The 27,929-nt window shown below is 42.6% G+C and overlaps 1 protein-coding gene across 4 annotated transcripts in view; it reads right to left on the reverse strand.

The window, feature by feature from the left end:
* The window catches only part of COL4A5 (collagen type IV alpha 5 chain), a 161,224-nt gene that overhangs the window by 12,725 nt on the left and 120,570 nt on the right, over window positions 1-27,929 (reverse strand). For 2 of the 4 annotated variants that reach the window (XM_032227458.1, XM_032227457.1), the window contains 14 exons: window positions 27,435-27,584; window positions 25,856-25,954; window positions 25,046-25,135; window positions 21,864-22,003; window positions 21,172-21,298; window positions 18,555-18,635; window positions 16,841-16,939; window positions 16,622-16,672; window positions 14,435-14,620; window positions 10,272-10,280; window positions 7,074-7,082; window positions 4,518-4,651; window positions 2,103-2,175; window positions 790-861 (listed from right to left, as the gene is read on the reverse strand). In XM_032227458.1, coding sequence (XP_032083349.1) covers window positions 790-861; window positions 2,103-2,175; window positions 4,518-4,651; window positions 7,074-7,082; window positions 10,272-10,280; window positions 14,435-14,620; window positions 16,622-16,672; window positions 16,841-16,939; window positions 18,555-18,635; window positions 21,172-21,298; window positions 21,864-22,003; window positions 25,046-25,135; window positions 25,856-25,954; window positions 27,435-27,584 — 1,320 coding nt within the window. The remainder of the gene's footprint in view (window positions 1-789; window positions 862-2,102; window positions 2,176-4,517; window positions 4,652-7,073; window positions 7,083-10,271; window positions 10,281-14,434; window positions 14,621-16,621; window positions 16,673-16,840; window positions 16,940-18,554; window positions 18,636-21,171; window positions 21,299-21,863; window positions 22,004-25,045; window positions 25,136-25,855; window positions 25,955-27,434; window positions 27,585-27,929) is intronic. The other 2 variants (XM_032227460.1, XM_032227459.1) reach the window with 1 other exon arrangement.

The raw sequence follows: 27,929 nt of genomic DNA on the forward strand, positions 1-27,929 counted from the left end.
AATAAAAAGTGGATAGACTTAAAGATGCTTCCAGACCTTTGGGTTGGTTTTTTTTTTGGCTATCTAAAGTAATATGGTTCTCTTCCTGCAGTCTCTTAAAATCAGATGTTTGACTCACTCAAATTCCCCAGATCCACAAGGCAACTGGGTACTTGAGAGACCGCCTGCTGCCAATTACCTCCAACGGACCGATTAGATCCCACAGATTAGGCCTCCTCCGAATTCCATCCACTGGCCAATGCCAACTGGCGACCACCCGGAGGAGGGCCTTCTCTGTGGCTGCTCCGGCCCTTTGGAACGAGCTCCCCGTGGAGATTCGGACCCTCACCACCCTCCAGACTTTCCGCAAAGCCCTTAAAACCTGGCTGTTCCGACAGGCCTGGGGCTGATGAGTTCTTGTCCCCGCTCGAATGGTGTGGCTATTGATTGTTTTTAAATTGTGGTATTATTTTGTCTATGTCCTTTTTTTCCTATTTGTATCCCACCCCCCCTGACTTGGTTTGTGAGCCGCCCTGAGTCCCTTCTGGGAATAGGGCGGCATAGAAATATAATAAATTCAATTCAATTCAATTCAACTGTCTTGGTTTGACTGGCCATTTTATAAAATCTTTCCTTCAGAACTGTTGAATCCACTCGATTCAGATGTAGCATGTGGGCCATTTTTCTATGCTGTGAAACCATTTTATTCTATCTTGGGTTGGGTTTTTTTTAAAGGAAACAATGGGAATATATCTTAGAAAGCAACAATGGAAGCCAACTTTGGTAAACCTTAAGTCTCAGAATTCCTACCTGGGGAGCCAAAGGGTCCAGGGTCTCCTCCAGGGCCAGGTGGTCCCAAAGGTCCAGTAGGTCCCTTCAAACCTGAAAGCCAAAACCCACACAAGTTAATACAGGGTAGACATGAAGAGCCTATGATTTTACTCAATACTTACTATTTATATGTGCATTGTGAGCTTCTGCACCAGAGACAAATTCCTTGTGTGTTTGATCACATTGACCAATGAAGAATTCTGTTCTGTTCTGTTCCACATTCTATTCTATTCTATTCTATTCTACTCTACTCTATTCTCGCTTGCCTATTATTCTATTCTATTCTATTCTATTCTATTCTCTCTTCCCTATTATTTGTTCTGTTCTGTTCTATTCTATTCTATTTCTCTCTTCCCTATTATTCTATTCTATTCTACTCTACTCTATTCTCTCTTCCCTATTATTTATTCTGTTCTGCTCTGTTCTATTCTATTCTATTCTATTCCTCATTAATGCTTTTTTCGTCTACCTCTGACAGGGGAGATATCAAGCATGCATTAATTTTCAAATGTCACTTATCTCAGTGGTCCCCAACCTTTTTATCGCCGCGGACCAGTCAGCCTTTGATAATTTTACCGTGGCCCGCTGAGCGCGCGCAGGGGTGGGGGGGCGTTGTTCGCGACGACACATTGATTGCGTACCTGCGCGGGGCTCTCTTCCCTGGAGCTTTTGCGCACGGCCCAGGAGCCTTTGCGCTGCAGCGATCATGTCCCCCGGCCGCTGCAGCGATCATGTCCCCCGGCCGCTGCGCGGCCCAGTGCCAGGTACTCCATGGCCCGGCACCGGTCCGCGGACCGGGGGTTGGGGACCACTGACTTATCTCACCAAGGGATGCCTAATTTATGGTTTTCATGGGTTCCCTAACTAACCACCTTTATTGGGGCCCATTGAGTTAACCAAAATTGTGCCAACTACATTTGGTGAGAGATCTCAGTAAAAAGGCCAAAGTGTTAAGGAAAAATGGCAAGACAGAAGGAAATGGCCTATCATTTTGACCTTGACCTTTGAAGGCATAGACCTCAAGCAAGAGGAATCTTCTAATATCTTCTCAGTTACAATAGGTCACACATGCAATTTTTAAAAATGAAATTGCTGATATTTTAAAAACTCTCCCACTCTTTTTCTCTGAGATTTGTGGGTGGAAAGTTGGAAGTATTCATCCTGGTTATTCTCAAACTTAGGGGTTTGGATTTGGTGACCTAGGGCAAACCAGCTGAACTCTAAAGAATAGAAAAAACCATGGAGAAATTGATCTCAAATAACTAGCCTAAGGCAAATATTGTTCTGAATACCTGGAAATCCTGGTACTCCGGGAACACCTGAGTCTCCCTTCATCCCATTCAGGCCTGGGCGTCCAGGTTCACCCTGTGTCATCAGAACAATGGTTAGTATTTCCATCATCAAAGAATATCAAAGGGAAACAAAGCATCAGTTGAGAAGCAAAAGGAGAACATTCAATGGGGAATTCCTCAGTGATGAAAAAAAAAGTTGGATAAGCAATATAGGTTAGATGAGTACCTTATTTTTCCGAGTATAAGACGCTCCAAAGTATAAGATGCACTTAGATTTTGGGGAGGAAAACAAGGGGAAAAATCTACCTCTGGCTCCTAGCAATTTCCCTCCTTGCAACAAACAGCAAACAGTACAGACAATATACCGTTTGTAGTGATACATTTCAGACTATACTTGTATAGAAGCTGTTAAAATTGATGTGGCTTTCTGAAAGTATACTATTCTCTGCTATTTAAAAGAAGATACAATAGCATTGGACGTCTTCAGATCAAGCATTTATTTTGAAAAGCTTCTTCATTTTGTTAAGCTGTCTAGAACAATACTAAAGCAGTCTTTAAAAAATAAATCTAATCATTTGAACATTCGGTAGGCATTTATAGTTATTGACTTACCTCCTTGCAGCAATCAGCCTGATTAGCACAAGAAAAAAAAATCTGCTCTGCCTCTTATCAATTTGTCTGGTGGAGCAAACAGCAAGTTTCACTTTCAATTTCAGCATGGGCCACCCGATGATCAGCTGTTTCAGGCTGCAGGGATTGCTATAGCCTATTGCCACCTCTGCAAGCCCCATTTTCCAGTTTGCTGCAAGGAGGTAAATTGCTGGGAGGCAGAGGCCAAAGAGTGGGGATTGGTGAGTGGGTGGGCTACATTTGGTGTATAAGATGCACCCAAATTTTCACCCTCTTTTGGGGAGGAAAATGGTGTGTCTTATACTCCAAAAATACAGTACTCATCAGCCATCAAGGGTGTTCTTTGATATCGAAGCACCAATCCAGGATATATTGCTTAATGGCTGTGATGAAGAGCCATTATGTTGCAATCAAGCTAACTGCAGTCACACTCGATGATTATCCTTTGAAAAATATTTTTTGATGGGTTCCATCAGAGGAGCACCTACACTTCAGCCTCTAGGGGAGGGCACTCTGGCTCTGAAGAGGTAAAGGTTCATTTAGATTCAGTGCAAAGTATATGTTGCTGCCACATTAACAAAACATGTATGCAGTGGTGGGATTCAAATAATTTAACAACCGGTTCTCTGCCCTAATGACCAGCTGGGTAGGTGGGGCTTGGTGGCCATGTGACTGAGTGGGCATGGCCAATTCAACGTCACTCAGGTTGAGGGCTCTTCGCCTTAGCTGTTACAATAAGGATTAACCGGAGAGGCAGTTTCTGTAAGCAGGGCAATAAAGATTAGGTTAGAAACAACACCAGAGTGTTTCCTTCCTGCCTTCCTTACAGGATTAGCCCTGTAAAGTGGGAAAAAATAGGAGATTTCTTCCAATATCCTGTTCTCCAAACTGCTTAGCAAGTTAACAACTGGTTCTCCAGAATAGGTGCGAACCGGCTGAATCCCACCACTGGTTGTATGGTTGGCTTCTTTCAGGTGCTGCCAAGTGCAATGAATGTGCCCACACCATATCTGAAGTACCTTCCCTGCTTCTGTTATTCCTATTCTGCTTCTGTTACTTTCCAAGCAAACCTGTGATATCTGTGAACATCTGAACCAGGCAATCCTACAGAACAATTTGAAATGATTCTTCTGAAAATCGTAACCTAAAGCAGGTCCTTGCTTGTCCTGTCCTTCTAATCTGTTGTCAGAGCCAGACATCCTACAATTGTTCTGCTTGCTGCCTTATGAAGTTACCTTTCCAGATAAACAACTAATTAACAACTAACATTCCAAGGCTTAGACCACTGAGGGCTAACCTTTTTGGCATTGAGTGCCGAAATTGGTGTGTGTGTGTGTGCACGCACATGCACGCGTGTATGCCAGAGCACCAGAACCCAGAAGAGAGCAGCTGGCCACTGTGCATGGGCACTGTCAACAGCTGCCCTCTTCCATGTTTCAGTGCTCTAGCATGTGTGACAGCTGGTCCAGCACACATGTGCATCGGCCAGCTGCTGTCTTCCGGTTCTGGCACACGTATGCGCACCGGCCAGTTAGTCTTTGTGCAAAGACTATCTGACCGGCACATACTCGAACCTGGAAGAGCAGCTGGTGATGGCACGTGTGCCCAGAGAGTGTGTCCTGAGTGCTACCTGTGGGCACCTGTGCCGTAGGTTTGCCATCTTGGGCTTAGATTGACATATCAATGGATGGGATTTGTTCTCAAAGGGGTGTAAAATTCCCCCACTCGCTTCTTGGTTCCACTGTGTTAGAAACCATTGTTCTGCCTCTCCAGTTTCCTACTTACCGGCTGTCCAGGTGCCCCTTGATCTCCCTTCAGTCCGGGCAGTCCAGGCTGACCTATCTGTCCAGGGTTTCCTTTTTCTCCTTTCACTCCCCCAATCCCGGGTGGTCCAGGGGGTCCTTCAGGCCCAGGAAGACCTTCAAGTTGCAACACAGAATTGGGGTGTCAGCGCAACGTCACTCTCCTTAGAATTCAGCACTCTTCTCTGTGCGGTCTTGCACTAAAAGACCACACCCTTTTATGTCTGTGGGACATTTTAGGTTCAAGGGGAAGGCCAGCCAAGGAAGGGCCTGCCCAGCTGTTGGGGTGGTGATTATGATTATATTAATTTATAATGTTTTGTGCCTTAGTTTTTGAGCATCGACTGTCCAAGATACCGTTGACCTTTTCTTATTGTATTTAATTGACCATTTTGTTCCATTTCATTCAAGTATTCTTTGATTAATTTTATTCTACATGGGAAATGACCAGAGAGGAAGGAACACTGATTTTTTTTTTGGGGGGGGGGAACCAGCATGGAGAGGGATTTTGGTAATACAAAATTGGAGAGCCCATACTATTTCCTCTTGAGATGTATTTATAGAACCCTGGGATTGGAAAGGAAGGTTGGGTCCTCTAAGCAGAGTTGTGTACTGTATATTCCTACAGAATTATAGGAAACTATGGGTGGTAACCACAGGGAGTTCAGAGCTGCCATAAAATGGGATTTCAGGTGGGGGGCTCACCAATCTGGAAACCCAGGTGATCTCCTGAGGCCTTGCAGAGTGTAAAGGGCTGGTACAGGCAGAGGTGAGGAGAAGAAGAACATGTATCTTTGGTGGACATTCTCATATCAATGAAAGCAACTTTAATATTGTTTGGTCAACAAACTCAACCATTTATGGTTTCCTCTCTTTAAAATCAGCAGACAAAAACGGGGACTAACCAGCCCATAATTATTAATGAAATAGTATCGATGAAGATAAGGACAATGGACATGGGGGAGAGGGGAAAAGAGCAGTCCCCATCTTTGAGGCAATCTTTACATTTTGATTTAATCCTTCCTTCCTTCCTTCCTTCCTTCCTTCCTTCCTTCCTTCCTTCCTTCCTTCCTTCCTTCCTTCCTTCCTTCCTTTTCTTCCTTCATCTGAGGCCTTTCAACAAATGGAAGGTGATCATTAATAGTTTAACATAGAAAAGGTATTTGGCATCTTCAATAAAAATTGAGATAAAAGTATACGGTGCTTTTCATGTTTTAAACACATTTTACCACAGAATGGCAGGATGTAGATGCTACTATTAAAACCCCAAATCAGAATTCGCCAATATGATATCCTCCTGATACATTGGAGCTGAATTCCTATAATATTCAACTGAGATGGGCAAGAATTGGACAAATTTGTTTTAAATGAATTAACTGGGTGCCTGTCCTGAAGATGCTGGCAATTTCTGTGCTATTTCTGCCACGTGAATATGATTTTCTTAAATTAACCAGTTAGTGTGGTTTTTTAAAAAGTTTGATTGAAGGAAATGTTGATCTCATGAAATGCTTTCAACCATAGAAGTAAAAGGAAGAGATAGCATATATCAAGGGATAATAATCCACCAAAGTCAGATTGCCTTTTAAAGACTGCAAAATTAATACCAATTGGAAAATTGAGGTAACAAAAAATTGAGGAAAGTTAAGGTAACAATAACAGCAGCAACAAAAGATCTGGTAATTGTTATATCATGTGAACAGAAATATTAAGAACATTAAGAACAGTATAAGAAAATTATAATCACAATTCTTAAAACACCACAAGGTTTTGCTTAACAATGCCCCCTCCACAAGTTGTAATTAAACACAAAAATCCCAGTTAAAAAAATCTTTTTTCAACAGCATTAGGAAAAACAGATTCGCTGTTTAGGTTCCACATTTTCAAGTGACAACACATGAATTCAGAACCTCAACTTAATTCAATTGTAACAATGGTTAACAGAAAAAAGCCAGCTTTGTGAAGTAGGGTTGTTGTAAAGTACCTAATACCCCCATTCTCAAAGTTTGCATAACACGCATAAGGCTAAAATGGTGGTGGGCTGAATTACAAATCAATGTACCGTTGTAGGAGAAGGAGCAACAGAACCTAGGGTTGGAGTTAAAATAGGGATCAATCTAGAATCCCTATGTAGCCACAAGTGAACTAAGTCCAATCCTCTTGAATTCTGTTGACCCGTATCTAACTCCAAGCAGGTGCTATTAGTTGAAAAGGCTATGAAACAATAAATCAGTTTATTTGGACTTTCAGGTATGAACCTCATCTTTCATACCCGACAGCGGTGTTCCCAAAACAGATGTTTTGAAGTTGGCTTGTTCAATAAAGCACAGTTCAAGCTAACCATGGACTGATTTAAATTGGATATGAACAAAAGTATGATGCAGAATTTTTTTTATGGCCACACAGGTCTATGTTAATACGGGGTAATGTTAAACCATGATTAACTGTTATATCTTATGCAACCAGTATCTAAGTTAACAGCAAAATAACATTGTCAGGCAACCAATACAGTCAAACAAACTAGCTAAGTTAAGAATCTAACCTGGATGACCTGGAAGAGTCAGAGTTCACCAAAGGCCAATGTTCGTTGTTAGGGGGAAGATATGAGATATAACAGTGCAAAACAAGACGACTAGTTAGAATTAGCATTCATAAGCTGATACTACACAGAGAAAACCCATCTCACCAGCATATTTTGTATTTACAGATTGCAAACGTGCATGCACAGACAACTCCCTCTCCCACATCCACAAAATATACCATGTGTTTCTACACAAAATAATTTAGATATACAACTTATTCTGGTGATAAGGCTGCTACAACTCGTCAAAGTCAACCTTAGTTGACATTCTACTGAGCAAGGCTCAATATCTGTTAGTTTCAGGTAAACAATAATGGCATCTATTTTTGTGACCATTTCACTGACTTGGCTGCAGAAGGGACAACCTGGTTGAGACCAACTGGAGGTACAGGCAAACCTCAACTTACAACAGTTCACGTAGTGACCAATTACAATGGCACTGAAAAAGGGACTTATGACCATTTTTCACATGAGCGTTGCAGCAGCCTCATGGTCACCTGATCAAACTTCAGATGCTTGGCAACTTACTCATATTTATGATGGTTTCAGTATCCTGGGGTCATGTGATCCCCTTTTGTGACCATTTGACAAGCCAAGTCAAGGGTGAAGCCAGGTTTACTCAATCACCGTGTTAGTAACTTGGCAAGAAAGATCATAAAAATGGGGAAAATTTCAGTTAACAAATGTCTCAGTAGCAACAGAAATTTTGGGCTCAACTGTAGTTGTAAGTCGAGGACTACCTGCACTTGCCCCAGTGATCTTGGAAACGGTTATCTAAGTTCTCCAAGACTGTATGATTTATTGGGGTATAAGAAAGGATCTTCACAGAGCCACTATTTTTGAGGCTCGCGGAAGAAAAGGTTCATTTTATGAAGCTTAAACCGTTTTGCAGATTTGAACTAAAAGCAATTTCTTTTGCATTGCCATTAAGAACAAGAGGCCAGGTAATTTCTCTCGTAATCATCCTGAGTGGGATTAACCAAGTTTTGTTTATGCTAAGCATGATAAGGCAGAACATGACTAGGAAATGTCATCTGGCTTGTAGGCTACACTTCAAAATTTTTAAAAAATCTCAAAAACTACTTTATTGCCAAAAAAAAATCATCATGGGATTCCAGCTCAATTCAAAGGTAATGTTCCTTTTGCCTGTGTTAATCAATCCTGCTAGTGACACCAATAGTGATGCTATTATCAATACTATTATTAAAACGCTTGAATATAATGCAAAGGTATATTTACTATGTATTAATACTTAAAACATAGCTGCCGATTGTTTCTGTAATAGGTTTATGATATCCATCTTGATCCTCTCCAAAATAGTTGATAAAGGATAAAGGAACATGGAGTTGATACTCACAGTTTACTGTCAGTGAAATATTCACAAAAATATAAAGATACAAAGAATCCATGCAATTTATCAACAATAAATTAGGAAATACATATGCATAAGTTTTCATCTCACTTGTTTCTCTGCATTCTTGGTTGATCATTCTATATTAATGCTAAACAAAAGATTAGACTAACCAAAACTTTCTATTGCAAAACAGAATCCAAGTTTTGCTAAGCCTTTCCAAGATACACAAACAGAAAGTAACCAATCTTTGTTGCTTCACCATTTTCCATTTCCTTTTTCTAATTAATTAAACTGCACTTTTAATGTGCCACAGTTGATTGCTCTATTTAAGTAACATTTAGATTCAGAACTTTTCTATGGCTGTGCTCATGAAGATTTGTTTCTGAAAAGTTATCTTAGCAAAACTTTCATTATTTCTTTTTATTCCATTTCTTACAAATGTGTATGCCAAGTCAACTTTGTGTTACAGAAATATACACACACAATACGATTTCATCTCATCAACATTATCTTACTACAAGAAAAAAAAATCTACTGTAGTTGCAATTAGAAAACATACATTGATGCTAAAACCTTCCTAGAGCTAAACGCTCTGCTTTTTTACCCAGAATTAAGTCTGAATTCAATAGGGATTTAAAGGTAAAGGTGAAGGTTGCCCTCGCACATATGTGCTAGTCATTTCCGACTGTAGGGGGCGGTGCTCATCTCTGTTTCAAAGCCGAAGAGCCAGCACTGTCAGAAGATGTCTCTGTGGTCATGTGGCTGGCATGACTCAATGCTGAGGGTGCATAGAACGCTGTGACCTTCCCACCAAAGATGGTCCCTATTTTTTCTACTTGCATTTTTATATGCTTTTGAACTGCTAGTTTGGCAGAAGCTAGGACAAGTAATGGGATCTCACCCTGTTATGCAGCGCTGGGGATTTGAACTGCCGAACTGTCAACCTTTCTGATCGACAAGCTCAGTGTCTTAGCCACTGAACTGCCATGTTCATAGGGATTTACTCCTAGGTAAACTTACAAAAGGACAGATCCATTTTATTACAGCCTCATCCAAACGGGACTCTCAGTATAAACAAACAAGAGGAGAATTGCAGTGCAAAGGCATACAGTATGTGATTCCAAATGCTAATAAATCATCTTTATTGCTTACGTCTATGGAGATCCTCAGTCATCCAGGCCATGGTTGTCCCAAAGGTGCTTTTTTAGGAGGCAAATGACTTCCTTGCATGAGCTTCTTGGATGAGAAGTGAAATGTCTTCAAAGAAGGACCAGAAACTCCAGTTGCCTCTTGAAAAAGCACCTAAGGGTTTATAGCTTAAAGGTAAAGATTCCCCTCGCACATATGTGCTAGTCATTCCCGACTCTAGGGGGCAGTGCTCATTTCCGTTTTAAAGCCAAACAGCCAGCGCTGTTATCGCTTATGTTATGGCAAATGGGATCATGCCCATAGCATCACATTGATTCTACCAAAAACAAGATGGTTATAAATGATCAGTAAACATGCTTTATTTTCAACTGGGTCACGATCCTTGCAATTTGCGGAATAAACAAACCCCACATTTAATTTTTTTAAAAAAAATGTGGGCAAAGTGTGAGACTTTCGTACAAATTTAGAGTTAGACCATAATCTTTTTTTCTTTCAATTTTAATGGTGTTTCTCAATCAAACCTCTGCCTTTGCCTCACTGTACATATAGGATAGATTGATGACTTGGCATACACATTCTGGCGAAGAAAGCATCTTTATTCAAAACATACATTTAATGTCATGCAAAAGGTATTACTCTAGAGTTAATGCGCTAACCTGGGGCACCTGGAAGGAGGTGATCAAAAGTTCACCAAGGCCATCATTACAAAGAAAAATATCAATATAGTTAGACACATAAAGAAACTGATACGTTTTCACAGCGATTCATCTACATTTCTCTTTTTAAAAAATGCCATGGGTATACCAAACTGTCATCATGATCAAAAATTAATTAATTAATTAATTATTTTTACAGTGGAAGCCTGAGCCCCAAGGGGGAAAAAATTATTTAGGCTGCTCCCGGGATGCCATCTGGAATAACTGCACGTTATTCCAGGTGGTCCTCAACTTACAACCATTCATTTGGTGACCATTCAAAGTTACAAGTTGAAAACATAGATGTATAGATAGAGGAATGATTAGGGATGTATAAAAAGGTGTTTGAATAACCAATGGCTATGCTAGTACCGTCAGAAAGGATTGTAACTTATACAAAACTTATGTTTAAAGGTGTTTGTATTTTAAAGTTTTTAATTTTCAATAAAGGTTTAAAAAAGGTGACAAGTTGAAAAAGGGGACTTACAACCAGTTCTGGCACTTAAGATTGTCACAGAAACAACCCTCACTCCCACCCCAAAGTCAGAGGAACAAGATTTCAGTGCTTGGTATTAACAGTGGTCATGTGATCACCATCTGCATATTCCCACAAGCAAAGTCAATGGGGGAGGGGGGGGGAGAAACTGCATTCTCTTAATGAACCATGTTCATAAAATTGGGGTCAACTTACTTAACAAGCAACAGAACACCTGGTTCCAGTTATGGTTGTAAGTCGAGAACTACCTATATATCAAAAGCATCTCAATGTGAGGACTAGCTGGAAGAGGTCAGCCAAAAGTGCAACTCTCTAACCAATGACGGACAATCACTGTCAACCAAATAGATTGTTCTTATGTATCTACCTCTCTTTCTTTGCAGTTGCAACTGCTTTCTTGTCCAATCATTATTGAGTTACATTCCAGGGGTTGATTCCGTCAACCAGAAACCAATTAAATTTCCTTTTACTCATAACAACAGTTTGGTCTTTGCCCACTGGTGGATGCATGGTAGCATGAGATGAATACCTACATTCTACATGCAGTGAAAACAAAAGTGATGGAAACAATGCCACAGGGCCATTACTAGCACTGCCTCTTAGTCACATATCTACAGTTTCAGCATCTTCATCTAATTTAGTCGTCTCCCAATGCTACTACCTTGTTTCCCCAAAAATATGACCTACCCCAAAAAGTAAGTCCTAGCTTGATTTTTACATCTGTGCCCAATATAAGCCCTGCCCCCTAAAATAAGCCCTAATTAAGATCCCGCCCACTCCAGGGTACACAGGTAAAAATTAAGTTAGGGTAGGGATGTGGGCAGGAAGTGTCCTACTTCTTCACAGTTGAAGCCAGGTCTCGCATACCCCGACACCAGTGGTGGGTTTCTAGAGGTTGGGACCAGTTGGATTGAACCGGTAGTAATTTTGCTGCCTGGATTGCTGAAACCGTCAATGACCCAGGCTTGCCACACCCCAAACTGGTGCTCCCATAGGCACCACCGTTTTGGTTTTTGCTTCTGCACATGAGCAGAGCAATTTTTTATTGCATTAGTGGTCAAATGTGCATGCGCATGATGTGCGCACATGCAAAATTGCACCCACACCGAACCGGCTGTAATGCCAGCAGCAACCCACCTCTGCCCGACACTTGCCTTGCTGGCCCATTTCTTCTGCAGCCAGCAAGGCTTTCCTGAAGGCCTCTGCAGCCGATAACAGAGCTCTGGATTGCTGGCCACAGAAGAAGTTCCTGAAGGCCACTGACAGCGAAAAGGAGGCCAGGGGCAATGCACATAAGTGAGGTGAGTCAGTGGATGACACCTCCTGAAAATAAGACCTGGTGCCTTTTTTGGTGGCAAAAAAATTATAAAAATAAGACAGAGTCTTATTTGGGGGAAAACATGGGTAAATGAAGGGAATATGTATGTGTTAATATTGTCTTCTTTCAAATTCTTCTGCTAACATGTGGAACTACCCACAGAGTTCTTCTTCAAACACCTTGCATTTGATGAGAAGTCCTAGATGTGTGTTCTATTGCTTCCTTTGTTCCCCAGTAGGTACCAGATTCAATGTTTGTCTGAATGCTTATCCTTGATGTCTGAATGTTTAACATCTAACATATCTGGTGTAAATGCTTTAATCTGTAATTGCACAGGTATGCTTATATCCAATTAACGAGCTGTTATCATCATCCTTCATCCTTGTGGTACAATGGCGGTATTTGTACACTCTATTTGTATGCCCTCTTCAGGTTTTTGTGGTGGGAATATATTTCTGGGATAAACAGGTTTTAAAGGACATGTAAATATGAAAGTTAGAATGCTCAGCCTTTCTCTTATGTAAAGTATGAACAGAATTTTATCTGAAGTTGGGGGGGGGGGTGTTATGTTAATATTTAACCAAGGTCAGTTAGAAGCCAACAGAGACTCTGTTGGTTCTAAAGGCTGAAGGCTAGGTTGGAGTAAAGCAATGGCAAACCACTTCCTATATCTGACAAAAAACCTCCATGGGCATACCCATCAAGACAGCAAAATCAAACTTGACTTAAAACAGTGTCCCTCAACCTTTTGGGCACTAGGAGCCGGTTCCATGGCAAGATTGGTTGCCGAACATTTCATTACCAAGCTAGGTAGCATCTTCAGTGGACTTTAGGGGGTGTTAGTGTCAGTGTTCTTCTGTTTATAAGGGCATTGTGTGGTCACTAGGCTTGTGATGGGTCAGGTGTGAGTGTGTCAAATGAAGGTCTTGTGATAGGTCTTGAGATGAGTCAGGTGTGGGACATCAGTGGGACTCTTGTGATGGGTCCTGTTTGCATGGATTAGTTTCAGGCATGCCATAGCGTGGTGCCAGTCCATGGGCCGGGGGTTGGGGCCCCCTGATTTAAAGGACACCTTACTTAGATGTTATAATTAAATTCTTAACTTGTGAGCCACCTTGAGTAACATCAATTGGGAGAATGGTGGAATATAAATCCCACAAATAACTTATTTATGTATTAGGAAGAGGCAAGATTTTCTAACAATGCCCAATCCGTTGCGTTCTTTAGAAGTCACTCTATCATTTTAGTGTTTGAGATGTCACAACATTTTGTCCCGGTTGAGCTACGATTAAAATGCATCTTATTATTATCATAAAGCGTCATCACTAATTAAGTGTTACCAACTGTCAGAAAGTGTACAAAAAAAGTGCCAATTACAGCAGGGTCTCCAAACTTGGCAACTTTTAAGGCTTTGTGGATTTCAACTCCCAGAATTCCTCAGGGAACAATGCTGGCTGAGGGATTGTGGCAGTTGAAATCCACAAATCTTGAAGTTGCCAAGTTTGGAGTTCCCTGAATTAAAGACCAGTCTAAATAACCCTGAATCATCTACAATGACTATTTTAATCACTCAGTTGTCCTATTGATAAAGAATGACAGGATTGTGGGGCATATAAAAATAGCATACAAGTTATAGCACTTTCTCTAAACTTGCCAAACATCGTTCCCCGTGTCAGGCAAATTTTATCAGATACCAGTAACAACTCGGTGGCATTTATTTAACGTTATCACTTATACGTAGGAACCACAAACAAACAAGCTGGACGGTGACAGCATGAAGATGAGATGGGATGCATTGCGCCTGTTGGAATGGAGGACACGGTGAGGTAAGAACAAGCATTCACGATGAGCATAACCCAAACAAGGAGGAACAAATGATGAAGACGGAACATGCGGTGCTTGCTAAGATGAATTTGATTTCCAATGGTCTTACGAGCAGTGTGAATTATCATTCAGTGCACAAGATGAGTGTCCTGATCAGTTGGCATCATGGTACAGGCAGTCTGGGCAGATGCTATTAAGGTTGATTGGGGTGCTTGGCTTGATGAGTGCTGTGATCACATGCAGAGCCCATTTAAAATTGGGGAAATTTTGCTGGCAGGTGGTCAGCAGATTCTATTGTTGTCTCTTGACATGGGTCATGCTTGTCTTTTTCAGGATAACGTAACCATGTCTCAAAGGCACTGAATATTAAAAAGTCTGGTCAGATCATCCAAAGCATCAGTCTGCAAAGGGCTGATCAAAACGAGAGCCCGATAAGCCAATAACCTGCCAGCAAAATATCCAGTGTATAGACCTCCTTTTTCTTACCTGGCCGTCCTGGTATGCCTGGTAGCCCAGGGCTACCCTTAGGTCCTTCTGATGGTGGCCCAGGAAGTCCTGGAGGACCTTCTAAACCCTGAAGGCCAGGAAATCCCTTGGGACCCATTTCTCCTTTTAAACCAGGGGATCCTGGAGGCCCTGGGGGTCCAGAGAAGCCTGAATCTCCCTTTTGACCTATTTGTTAAAACAAAGAAGGAGAGAGGCATGTAAAGGAATCAGCATTCCACAAAGGCCTTTCAAGTGCTGTTAAAAAAGAGAGAGATGCTACAAACCCCCAAAGTACTAGATACAATACAATACAATAGCAGAGTTGAAAGGGACCTTGAAGGCCTTCTAGTCCAACCCCCCTGCCTAGGCAAGAAACCCTACACTACTTCAGACAAATGGCTATCCAACATCTTCTTGAAGACTTCCAGTGTTGGGGCATTCACAACTTCTGGAGGCAAGCTGTTCCACTGATTAATTGTTCTGTCAGGAAATTTCTCCTCAGTTCTAAGTTGCATCTCTCCTTGATTAGTTTCCACCCATTGCTTCTTGTCCTACCCTCAGGTGCTTTGGAGAATAGTTTTACTCCCTCTTCTTTGTGGCAACCCCTGAGCTATTGGGATACTGTTATCATGTCTCCCCTAGTCCTTCTTTTCATTAAACTAGACATATCCAGTTCCTGCAACCATTCTTCATATGTTTTAGTCTCCAGTCCCTTAATCATCTTTGTTGCTCTTCTTTGCACTCTTTCTAGAGTCTCCACATCTTTCCTACATCGTGGCGACCAGCACTGAATGCAGTATTCCAAGTGTGGCCTTACCAAGGCCTTATAAAGTGGTATCAACACTTCACGTGATGATACAAGCTGAGAAACTGGTACCCAATTATTTTCTGGTATCTCCCTCCCAGTAGCTCCCATCTGTCAGCATTCTCAAAAAGGCCAGGAACATCCAAATGTTGCTGCTCCCGTTATTTTCATCTTACTTGATACAAGAGGAGTTTTTATATTTGTGGTCCACAATTTAAAATGGGCCTTGAAACAAGTTGACAAGGGATATGAATCAAAAGTAAAGAATTTATTCATTAGATAGCAAAGTCTCCTAGATGGCTAGATGCAAATTGTATGTACATATTTCAGAATGGCAGAGTTGGAAGGAACCTTGGATGTCCTTTAGTCCAACTCCCTGTTCAAGCAGGAGACCTTCTATCAGTAATGGCGAACCTTTTCGGCACCGAGTGCCCAAACGCACGTGCATGCACACACATGTGCGCATGCTGGGGCACTGGAAACCTGACCAGCTGGCTGACATGCGCATGCCTATTTTTTGGCTGTTTTCAGGCCATGTTTGACCTGAAAAATGGCTTGAAAATGCCCCCAAAACACCCTGGAAAATGTCCTGAAAACACCATTTTCCAGGCAGTTTTCCAGCACTCTAGCACCCGTGAAGACCAGCTGGGCAGCATGCCAGAATCCAGAAGAGTAGCTGGCGATGGTGCACGTGCCCACAGAGAGGGCTCTGTGTACTATCTTTGGCATGTGTGCCATCATGGCCCTATACTATTTCAGATAAATGGCTGTCCAATCTCTTCTTAAAAGCCTCCACTTATGCAGCACCCAAAACTTCTGAAGGCAAGAAGTCTAGATGGACCTTCCAGATATTTTGGGTATATATATCTCTTTAAGGTTTGCAGCCAATGTGATTTTTAACCAGACATTCTGAGATTTGCAATATTAAGAGATTTGGTGATGTTCCACTGGGCATCAACAGATTCCTTAATATTGCCAATCTCAGAATGCCTGCTTAAAGGTATTCTGAAGTTTTCAGAACTTGCAACACTTACCCTCTCATGTCTAAATGTCAGCTGCATTTCTGTCTCCAAAATGAAGCAATCATCTAGATCAGCAGTCACCACTGGTGGTCCACAAGAACATTTTGGTGGTCCACAGAAAAATTATTTGCATTTTATATTGCACTAAATACTATTCATCTTTAAAAAAATCATATTAGTGGTCCGTGGGATTTAAAAGTATGAATTTAGTGGTCCCTGCAGTCCGAAAGGTTGGTGACTCCTGATCTAGATGATGACCCATCAGTTCTAGCTGTTTTTCCTCACTTGGTACCCAATTCTGAGATCTGTTATGAAACAATAAACTTTCTTTTTCACTAATGAATAAAATTAAGTCTTTGCCTGCGAGTCCTGGGAGGCCTGGAGGTCCGGGAAGTCCAAATCCTGGTTGACCTGAAAGAACACAACCACAATGGCAAAGTTAACAATGTAATTTCATGTTATGGCTCTCTGAATGCCATCTTTGCCAAAAAACATCAACCTTTCAACCGATGGATTCATCGTCATTATAGTGATGCAAAAGGAAAAGGAAAGCATCAAGCAGAAGAAAAGGAGGCTCACCTGGTTCTCCTTTCTGCCCTGATGGTCCAGGGATGCCATCTTGCCCAGGTTTTCCTTTTTCCCCCAGGAGGCCTGGAGAGCCAGGGCGACCAAATTCACCTGAGACACGAGAAGAGGAGAATTGCCAGCAATGAATTATCTTGATGCTCTAGAAAAGGAATCCAAAGATCCACCTACTGTAAATACTACCATTTCTAATGCAATTCATAAATGCAGAGAAAAATCCATTCCCCGTGTTTCTACAGACCTGATTTAGGACTGGAATTGTTCACCTATCACAGAGATGACCCCTTCAGCGGTTCTTCTTAAACATTTTAGGAAAGGAGAAATTGAGAAATTTCACATAAGAGAAGATGTACAGCTAGCCACAATTAGGTACCAATGTTGAAATGTGGTTTGTGTTTGCTCTTGCTGCTACGCTTTATGTGGATACTCATGAAGATGTAGATTAGGTTATCCACTCTAAGCTACACCCCTGCTATAGGCAGAATTCTCCACAAACAGTAAGGACCACCCAGCATTCACAAACTCAATCCTAGCCCAGGTTTATATCAAGCAAGCTAATGATGTTCTCTGCAAACTAGGATCTCTAATTTAGAGAATAGAGTTGCAAACTTAAAGACAACCTAACCAACCTAACTTAACCTAACCTTAACCTAACCAAACCAACCCAGCAAACCAAGACTACCTAACCTAACCTAGCAAACCTAAAGGCTAGCTAATATATCAAATCTGAAAACTACTGCCTACTTCCCACTATTTTGTAAGCCACCCAGAGTCACCTCTAGACGAGATGGGGGACACACAAACCTAACACAATATGTATGTATGGCACAACATGTATGGGTGAATTGGGATGTGTAAATGATACTTTTTGGCTTAACATGATGCTCAGTGGTAGCCACTGTGGATGGACTGAATTGTTGATTTCAGATATCCACTGCAGGATGGTGGCTTGATTGATTGAATGGGGGCTGGGAGGGAGATCCTAATGAATTATTTTAGAAGCTATGCTAGATCGAAAAAAGGAATGGCAAAGAGTCAAGATTTAAGCAGCATTGTCCCTTGAACCTGATTTCACTTGGAAGAATGGAAGGTGTGACCTAAACCTTCTCTTCCTCAGTGGTTCTCAACATTTTCTTCATCATGGACCTCTTTAAATACCTTTTGTGGTAGACCCCAAAGATTTAAATCATGACCTTTTTTCAAGCCTTTGCGCACCCCCCCCCCCCCGTGACAACATCATGGCTTCCCAGAGGTCTGTGGATCACAGGTTGCTTTTGGAAAGTGAGGGGAGCCGAATGTCAACTCCTAAAGTTGCCATGGTGAGGAAAGGGGGGGGGAGCGCATTCCATGCATACTTTCAACTAGAGTTGGATCTCAGATTACCGCAGCAGACTTGGGAGGAGTGCACCTCATTGGGGAATGTGATTTATGATGCAGACAGAGGGGAGGGAAGGAACAGAGGTAAAGTTCAGCTATAATTCAAATAAGGCTAAAATCTGACTGCAAAAAGATATTGCCAAAATAAATGCTCCTAATAAATGACTAATTTTTTTTTGAAGTTTGGCCTGAGACTCATGAATCGATTAGGGCATTTTTTTTTTTGGAAACCTGGCATTGAGAACCACTGTACTAAATCAAAAGCTTTTAAGATAGTTCAAGACAAGCAAACAAACATACTTTTCCCTATTTGATGTTTTTCAGTACTTACCTGGAGGTCCAGGTGGCCCTGGAACACCTGGGTTTCCTGGAGGTCCATCAAGACCTTTTGGTCCTGAAATGCCTGGTGTCCCTGTGAAACCAAAAGCATAATCTGAAGGAAGCACAACACAACTTCAGGAGGCATCAACATCCCTGAACTGGAAAGACAGAAATACGGATGGAAGAGAATATTTGTAGCTCAAGGTTGAACGATGGGGTTCCTTGCTGCTCTCTGAGATTGGTAATGAAACATCAGCAAGAAAACAACCAAACTAGGTAACATCATCAGTGATCAAATGAAAAAAATGAAGAAGAATCTTCTGCGATTAGAAGCAAAGAGAAAAGGAGGCCCAGATAAATCAGCTGTGCCTATTCTCAATTTATGGTGTTTGTTAAATAAGCCAGATTTTAATTGTCAAGCCAAATGAAGATGGACTATCCAGGAACCTCTGTCTTACATGTAGAAGCCCCTCGCTTCCTTCCATTAAAACAATCTTTTTGATTCCAAAGCAGTCTGTTGCCATCACAGCTGGCCATGACACAATTTGTAATAAGTTTTCTGTTCTTTTTCTTTCCATATCCCTTCTCTTGTTTTTTGAGGAACAAAAAAACCCTTGGAAATGGGCCTTTCTGATTTTAAACTTACATAAACTACTCCAGAAGGCTTTTGAAGTTCAGAGCAAGTAAGAACTGCAACATTTGTTTTCAAGAAAGGGATTAAAATTTTAGAGAAAGGAAACTAGCAGAAGTATACTTTTCAGCTCAGCAATTGGATTGTCAAGCAAAACTAAAACATTTTAAAAGTAAAAAAAGAAATACAGGTAGTCCTCAACTTACGACCCCAAGTAAGCCCAAAATGTCTGTTGTTAAACAAGATGGTTGTTAAGTGAGTTTTGCTCCATTTGCCATTGTTGTTAAGTGAAAACACTGCAGCTGTTAGGCTTTTGAATGAATCCGGGTTCTCTCTTGAATTTGCTTATCAGAAGGCTGCAAAGGGGATCCCATGACCCTGAGACACTCAACTGTCCTAAAGATGAACCAGTTGCCAAGCATCCAAATTTTGATAAGGTGACCATGGGGATGCTGCAATGGTCATAAGTATGAAAAATGGTCATGTCACTTTTTTCAGTGCCATTGTAACTTTGAACAGACACTAAATGGACGGTTGTAAGTCGAGAACTAAACCCGCCATCCTAGGCCCAACGTTTGGGAAGCCAGGCTCTGCCTGTCACAAGCCAGGACAAAGGGTGAGTGATGGAGGAGTAACACCTCCTTAAAAAACCTTGGTCCAGCTGGCCCGGCTGGGAGCACCTCGTAAGGGCCCCTTTCCAGGGTTACAGGAGAAGACAGTCAAGGGTTTTGAAGGTGGAAGAGGGTTTTATGCCCCAACGGCAGATAAAGCAGCAGAAACATCTTCTAGGAGAAGGGAAATCTGAATACAAACCTCCACTGCCTTGTGCCTACATCCACTACTGGGAAAGGCTTCAGGAGTCAACCTCCAGGCAAAATCCAGAGCCGGAGTCCTGGAAGCAGTTTGTGATTGTACAACCAAGTTCTGGTAACTCCTGTGATGCAGCTGGAACCAATCGTAACGGCTCTGCTGTTCCATTGGACTATTTCAGCGACATAGTCGCTGAAGAGGGGGGATCTGCTGCTTGGGTAACAGTCTATCCCCCATATTAATCTACCCAGGCCTCGTGTTCTGGAGAGGACACTCCAACTTTGACCTCTTTCCAGAGCACGACACCATAGTCTTTTGAGACTGAAGGATGCCCATGAATGAAGTCAAGGACTCTGTTGAGAGGACTTGCTTCTCTATAACTGCTTTAATTCCCCTCATTTCATGAAAGGCTTTTCCAATTGAAGGCCATCTAGATATGAGTCCCAAATCTCTGGAGGGTGCTGTAGATACCCAGCACATCTGGAGGACAGGAGATGGATAGAAACCTTCACAATGAATATACCGTATTTTTTGGAGTAAAAGACACACTTTTCCTCCCCTATAAGAGGGTAAACATTTGGGTGCGTCTTATACACCGAATACAGCCCCACCCACTCAGCGGCCTCCATCCTTTGGCCTCTGCCTCCCAGCAATTTGCCTCCTTGCAGCAAACAGCAAACAGCCTGTTTCAGTTTCAGCAAAGCCTGATTAGCACAAAAAGCTGATTGCAGGTTGGATTGGCCTCCTGACAATCAGCTGTTTCAGGCTGCAGGGATTGCCATTGCCTATTGCCACCTCCACGAACCCCATTTTTAGCCCCCCATTCCCCATTTTATGCCCATTTCGATCCCCACTGCCCAGAATGTGGAGGCCCAAAACAGGGTGTGCAGAGGCTATGGCAATCCCTGCAGCCTGAAACAGCTGATCATCGGGAGGCCTGACAATCAGCTGCTTGCACTAATCAGGCTGTGCTGAAACTGAAATGGGCTGTTTGTTTTTTGCTGCAAAGAGGCAAATTGCTGGGAGCAGAGGCAATTTTTTTTCTTGTTTTCCTCCACAAAAGCTAGGTGCATCTTATACTTTGGAGCATCTTCCAAAAAATATGGAAAGCTCTGGAAGAATTATCTGTTTCAGAAGCAAAAGAAGAAGAAAAGAGAAGAAAAACGAGCCATGTGAAATCAATTACCTTGGAATCCAGGAAGGCCAGGTTCACCTTTTGCTCCCAAAGAACCTGGCAAGCCAGACAACCCTGGATTTCCAAGAGATCCTTTAGGGCCTGGAGAACCAGGGTAGCCAGGCAGTCCACTTTCACCCTGGGGGAAAAAACATAGCATTTTTTTTCTAAGAAAGGAAAATCTAGAAGTTGAAGAAACTTATTGGATGAAAAGCACAAGTTTTTCAAGGGGAAAAAAACCCAGTTGCCTATTGGAAGAGTGCTTTTGGGATGTCTTGAGAGTAAAGGTAAAGGTAAAGCTTCCCCTCGCTAGTCACTAGGGGGCAGTGCTCATCTCCGTTTCAAAGCCAAAGAGCCAGTGCTGTCTGAAGACGTCTCCGTGGGCATGTGTCCGGCATGACTAAACGCCAAAAGCACACGGAACGCTGTTCCCTTCCCACCAAAGGTATTTCCTATTTGTCTACTTGCATTTTTTACGTGCTTTCGAACTGCTAGGTTGGCAGAAGCTGGGACAAGTAACAGAAGCTCACTCCGTTACGCGGCACTAGGGATTTGAACCGCCGAACTGCCGACCTTTTCTCATCGACAAGCTCAGCGTCTTAGGCACTGAGCCATCACGCCTTGAGAGTAACACAGGACAACGGTGTCCATGATTATGAAAAGGTTCTCTACAGTGCCTCTGGAGAGGATATTGGGCAACCTACCTTGGGGCCAGGAGGACCCGGAATGCCAGTGCCTGATATACCAGGATCCCCCTTGTCTCCCTTCAGTCCAGGTGATCCAGGAGAACCAGGCTGGCCAAAACGCCCTGGGACCCCTTGTGAACCTTTCGTGCCAGGGGGACCTGTGCAAAGCAAGTGAAAAAACAGCACATCATAGCAGCACTGACGCAGTGTATATAACAGAGATGGCTAATCTTTTTGTCCTCATGTGCCAAAATCGCACATGTGCATGATTACACCCATAATGCAATCTGTGTGTGACACCCCCAGGCACGCCACCCCCTACACATGTGTATGCCTCTAAACGCTTCCTCCTTTCCCTCGCACATGCACATGTGACCCTTCCTGCCCCTCCCAGTGAATGGACGTGAATCTCCCGCATGTGCGGCAGAGATCGGAAAATCAACTGTGCATGCCCGGTAGAGCTCAGTTGGGGTGACGGCTCATGTGCCCGCAGAGAGGGCTCCACATGCCACCTATGGCATGCGTGCCATAGGTTCGCCATCAGAGGTATACAAGGTATACCTGTGGATCAAGGATCAGACTTTACAAGAGGAGTGGCAAGGCAAGGGGTGAAGACGAATCAAACTGAGATGGAGCGAATGAGATAGAATACTAAGTACACAAGAGAAATGTGGGGTTTCTGCACCATAGAATCCCAGTGCTTTCACAATATATATATATATGTGTGTGTGTGTGTGTGTGTGTGTGTGTATGTATGTATGTATGTATGTATGTATGTATGTATGTATATATAGGTTCGAATCCCAGTAAGGGTATGGCTAGCTGATGAGAGCTAAATAGCTTGAAATAGATCTATACTAGTCTCCCTTTATTTATTTATCAGCACAAATACAACACAAATGTAACAAAGGCAACAGTAAAAATATTGGGTTTCTGTCTGGATGGTCTCTTGTGACGAGCCGATAGACAGAGAAAGGAAGGGGTTGTGACACTAAATAAATAAATAAATAAATAAATAAATAAATAAACACACACACACACACACACACACACACACACACACACACGGAGTGACTAATGTTTAAAATACCCGTTTGTGGTCAATCTGGATCAGCGGTCACCAACTGGTGGTTCGCAGAAAAAATATTTGCATTTTTTATATTGCACTAAATCCAGGGTCCTCAAACTATGGCCCCTGGACCGGATACGTGCAATGACTGTTTGTATTGCTGCAGAGGGTCTCCCTCTTCGGGCTCTTTTTGTGGGAGTCGGAGGGGGGCAGAAATTGCAACTTGGGGTCCGCTTCAGCTTGCTGATGAGGGGCTTTGGGTGAAGCTGGAAGGAAGCGCCACTGGTGGCAAAGAGCCGGAGGGCCTCGTTCCAGTGGGACTGCATCATGGCCTGGAACTGGCTGACCATCTCAGCCAGCTGAGCCTCCAGGTAGAGGAGTACTTGGCCTTGCACTCCCGCAGGTCTTCCCTCTGCTTGGAAAGCCTATGCTGGTAGTCCTCAGTGAGGTGCTTCTGCTAAGCCTCCTTCTCGGTCAGATCCAATTTGAACTGAGCTGTTTTGCCAACTCTTTCTCGTGGTGGCTGCTTAGCTCCAGCAACTGCTTCCTGTTGGGAACCTAAGGGGCATTGGCAGGGAGGGAAGGAGTGGCTGGTAGGGGAGGGGCAAGTAGGGGCTGGCGAGGTGCTCCTTGATGTGAGTGACATTGAGTTGACTATGCCCATCCAGTCACATGACCATCTAACCACACCCACCCAGCTGGTCATTAGGCAGATCATATTACTGGCCCACGGGAATTAAAACTATGAATTTAGTGGTCCCTGAGGTCCAAAAGATTGGTGACCCTTGATCTGGATGACATAAGAATTTAAGGAGAAGTTTCATGGATTAGATCACAGATCCCTATCCAGTCCAACATCCTGAATTCCCAGTTGTATCTGGGAAGAGAGCTATCACCATGTTGGTTCCCTACAGCATGTATCTACTTCTAATTCAGTGTTCCCTAAAAGCTAACTTGATTGATAACCACTGGTAGGTAGAATCTCCATAAATTTCTCATATCCTTGTTGAAAGCCAATCTAAGATCCTATCTTTGTCCAAGCCATGTAGAGGCAATTTAGCAGAAATAGCACTTCGATTTACTGTACATCCCGCTTCACAGTGCTTTAGATCCCTCTCTAAGTACAGAGCCAGCACATTGCCCCCAACAATCTGGCTCCTCATTTTACAGACCTGGGAAGGACAGAAGGCTGAGTCAACCTTGAGCAGTCAGGATCGAACTCCTGGCAGTGAGCTGAATTAGCCTGCAATACTGCATTCTAACCACTGCGCCACCACAACTCTTCAATTTACATTGTTGAAATTCAATTTTGGACAGCCAATCTTCTAAGGAGCTTATGGGTCTTCAACTTCCTGGTATGGGATTGTTAGAATTGAGGGCCAACCCATCAGGAGAGCATTGAGTTATGGAATGTTTTATTCTGAAACATCCCCTTTTTCATTATACAATCTTACTGTCAACTTGTAAAGCATTTCCATGATTATTATCAAGTTGACATAAAAAGAGAAAAGGGAGGAGAATGCCATGCATACCTTTGGCCAGAGTCAGGTCTCATATTTCTACACCTAGCGTTCATAGCCTGCTGCAGCACCTTGTTGGTGGATGTGATTTATGACACAGACAGAAGGAAGGGGATACAGGGGTAAGTAAGTTCAGATGCCATTAAGCGGAATCAGTTTCGACTCCACAGAAGAACATGCCAAAATGTTGATCCTAATAAATGAATGGATTTCTTTTGAACTTCGTCTCGAGGCTTGTAAATTAATTAGGTCATCTTTTGAAACCTTCACACCCACATTTCTTGCCAGGCACAAATGATTGGGACCATACATTCAGATTTATTGTTCAAGCCTATACAGCAGAATTAACTAAAATTCAAATATGAATTGGTGTCAGATAAGGGTCAACGGAATTCAAGGAGGGGGGCTGGACTTTGATCATTCATGGCAACATAAGAAACCTAAGCTGATGACACATTTAACTCTCCCCCGATTCCAGCTCTGTTTGCTCTTGTCCTGCATCTTTCCAGTCAAGGAATAAAAGACTGACCCGAAATGTTTCCAATTATCAAGACAATCTTTAGTTCAATGAATGGTTGGAAGGAGTGGGGGAATGCTTCTGAAATCCCTACCTGGCAGCCCCATCTCACCACTGGTGCCTTTTAATCCTGGGGGCCCAGATGGTCCAGGAGGCCCCAGAATTCCAATATCTCCTTTGGGACCTATTGAAACAGAATTATTGTTACTACTTTAATGTTGGATGGATTTCCATATCATAAACACATAAGCAATAAGCAAATCTTTCTAAGTTGTAATAGCCAAGTTCATCCATTGTCTTTCGTCAAAACTGGTACAAGCTGGACTTAGTACAACATGCAGTTTTGACTATTGACATTAGTTACCCATGATTTAGTGTTTTCTCCAGAGCTGGTCACCATGGCTTGGCTTGATGAAAAGATGAGTTTGTCAGGGTTCCAAATAGCATCCAAAAGTAAATCAGAGTCCAAGGCAAAGTATTGCTCAAAGTTCCAATTTATTAAGAGAGCCATGTTGGAAAACCCAAATCTGAAAGCTTCCCAGTTTTCCTCACCTAGTTGAAAGTTCAAGATCTTGCCCCCAAACACACAAGTCCATCACATGGTCCAATCTCCCACTGCCATGCTGGCAGTTCCACCCATCCAGTTCTGGTCAGTTGCAGAGGTGCAAAGACAAAGGATGACCTTGGCTTTCTAGAAAGAATTTTGTTATGGCTACATAGAAGAACCTCACTCCTTACAATCCCCCCTCCTATTTTCCCACAATAGAAAATGCACAATAGAATAATAGAAAGTGTGGCAGGCCGAAGATCCAAAAGAAAAAATGGCTGCAGGCCTGACAGAACTATTGTTACAATATTGAAACAGCATGCCCCTTTAGAAAAGCAAGGGCTGGTTGTCTCTCACCTGGCAATCCAGGTGCACCTGGCTGTCCAACTGATCCAGCAGGCCCTGGGTCTCCTGGGAGGCCTGGATAACCCTTCTGACCAGTCAAACCAAAATTACCTTCAAGGAAGCAAAAGGCTGAATAAGTAGTCTTCATACTACAAGACTGACTTGTAGCAAAGAGTAGGTGTCACGGAGTTCCAAAACTTTCCTATTGATACCGGTAATTATAGTATTTAACATTTGCTTGGACAACATACCACCCAAACATTCTCTAGTAAGGGTTTAATCATGTTGTTGTGTTATTGTGAGTTGTTTATCTCCAAACCTGTTAGTATATTCATGACTGGGAGAGACATGGTAAGAAGGTCAGCCAATGAATAGGCATAGCAACTAAGTCAGCCAATGGGAGCTTAAACAGATCTGAGTCTGTGCTGAGAATCGAAACTGAAACTACTCTGAACTCTGAGATGTAACTGTTCTCTCCTGCTTGTTTTCTGCTTGTAACTTCTACCACATTGAAAGAATCTACTATTGGTACTGTACATTTATTCATCTGTTATCATGTATATAAAGTTAATGAATCCAGCCAAATCAGTTATCTGTGTGGGCTTTCTGGGTTTGATTTTTCTGCAACAGACTCTGACAAAACTGAATACGATATCCACTGGAGAGCACAGAAAAGCCGAAACCGTAAGGGAGATAGTAGTGATATAGTTCCTTTTAATGATAAATGTTAACCAATTTGCTTTTCTATTTAATTACACATTTGTATTTTATTTTCTATTTTGTTCCCAGCTGATTTGAACACAACCTGTGGTGAAAAGGATGTAAATCCAACAAATATAGAGCTCTTCAGTACTTGAAATAAACCAGATTTTGTTCATTTAGGAATAACAGACAGGGAAGTACAGATTAATAGTCAGTTATTTGCTTCCCGTCTTTCAAATTTTTGGAAATGTATGAGTGAGGAACATTGTCTAGCCATCTCTATCCCTTTTTCCAAGAATGCTTTTAAGAGGAAGATTTACCCAATTTAACCAATTTTATTGAATACATGATGTAAAATGACAATAAAGGCTATACTACTAAGGTAAAGGTTCCCCTCGCAAATATGTGCTATTTGTTCCAGGCTCTAGGGGGCAGTGCTCATCTGTGTTTCAAAGCCAAAGAGCAAGCGCTGTCCAAAGACGTCTCCGTGGTCATGAGGTCAGCATGACTAAACGCCAATGGTGCACAGAATGCTGTTACCTTCCCACCAAAGGTGGTTCCTATTTTTCTACTTGCATTTTTTACATGCTTTCAAACTGCTAGTTTGGCAGAAGCTGCGGCAAGTAACGGGAGCTCACTCCCTTATGTGGCACTAAGGATTCAAACCGCCGAAATGCTGACCTTTCTGATCGACAAGCTCAGCGTCTTAGCCGCTGAGCCACTGTGTCCCTCAACTGCTTTACTACTATACCCTGAGAAACACACCAGGAAGGGAAGAGAAACCTATGGATTAATGGAAGTTCTCAGACTGAAAAAGCACCCACCTTGTTAACACCCAACCTGTCGATCCCTATCATGTGGAAGGAACACAAAGCAAACCTTTTCTTACCTTTCTCTCCAGGCTCCCCCTTTTCTCCTTTGGAACCCAGTTTGTCAATGTCAACTTTTCCGGGAGCTCCCGGCAAGCCAGGTTCTCCTTTGATGCCTTTTTGTCCGGCAAGTCCTGGTTGACCCGATTGTCCTGGTAAACCATCATTGCCTAAGCAATATCCAAAGCACACAATGTTTCTTGTTAATTTGGAGTGCATTGACTATAGACCGCAAGCCCCAATAAAGTAAGCGGGAATCAGTGGTGGGTTCCGGATCCCGTTGCAACCGGTACGCTGCAACATGGCCTGGCATCCACCATGTGAAGGTGCGCAGCACATGCACAGCACACACATGTGTACTTACCGCCCGCCATGCTCCAGCTGCTCAGTGGAGCATTGTGCAGGCACCATACGCTCCGTGCGCATGTGCAAAAGCCCCGATCGGCTCAAATAGTGGTAAGGAGAGGAGGTGGGCGGGTGGACCCTCCGGAGCACCGTACCACAATGGTACCTGG

The sequence above is a fragment of the Thamnophis elegans genome, chromosome 12, assembly GCF_009769535.1.
Source record: "Thamnophis elegans isolate rThaEle1 chromosome 12, rThaEle1.pri, whole genome shotgun sequence".
Taxonomy (NCBI): domain Eukaryota; kingdom Metazoa; phylum Chordata; class Lepidosauria; order Squamata; family Colubridae; genus Thamnophis; species Thamnophis elegans.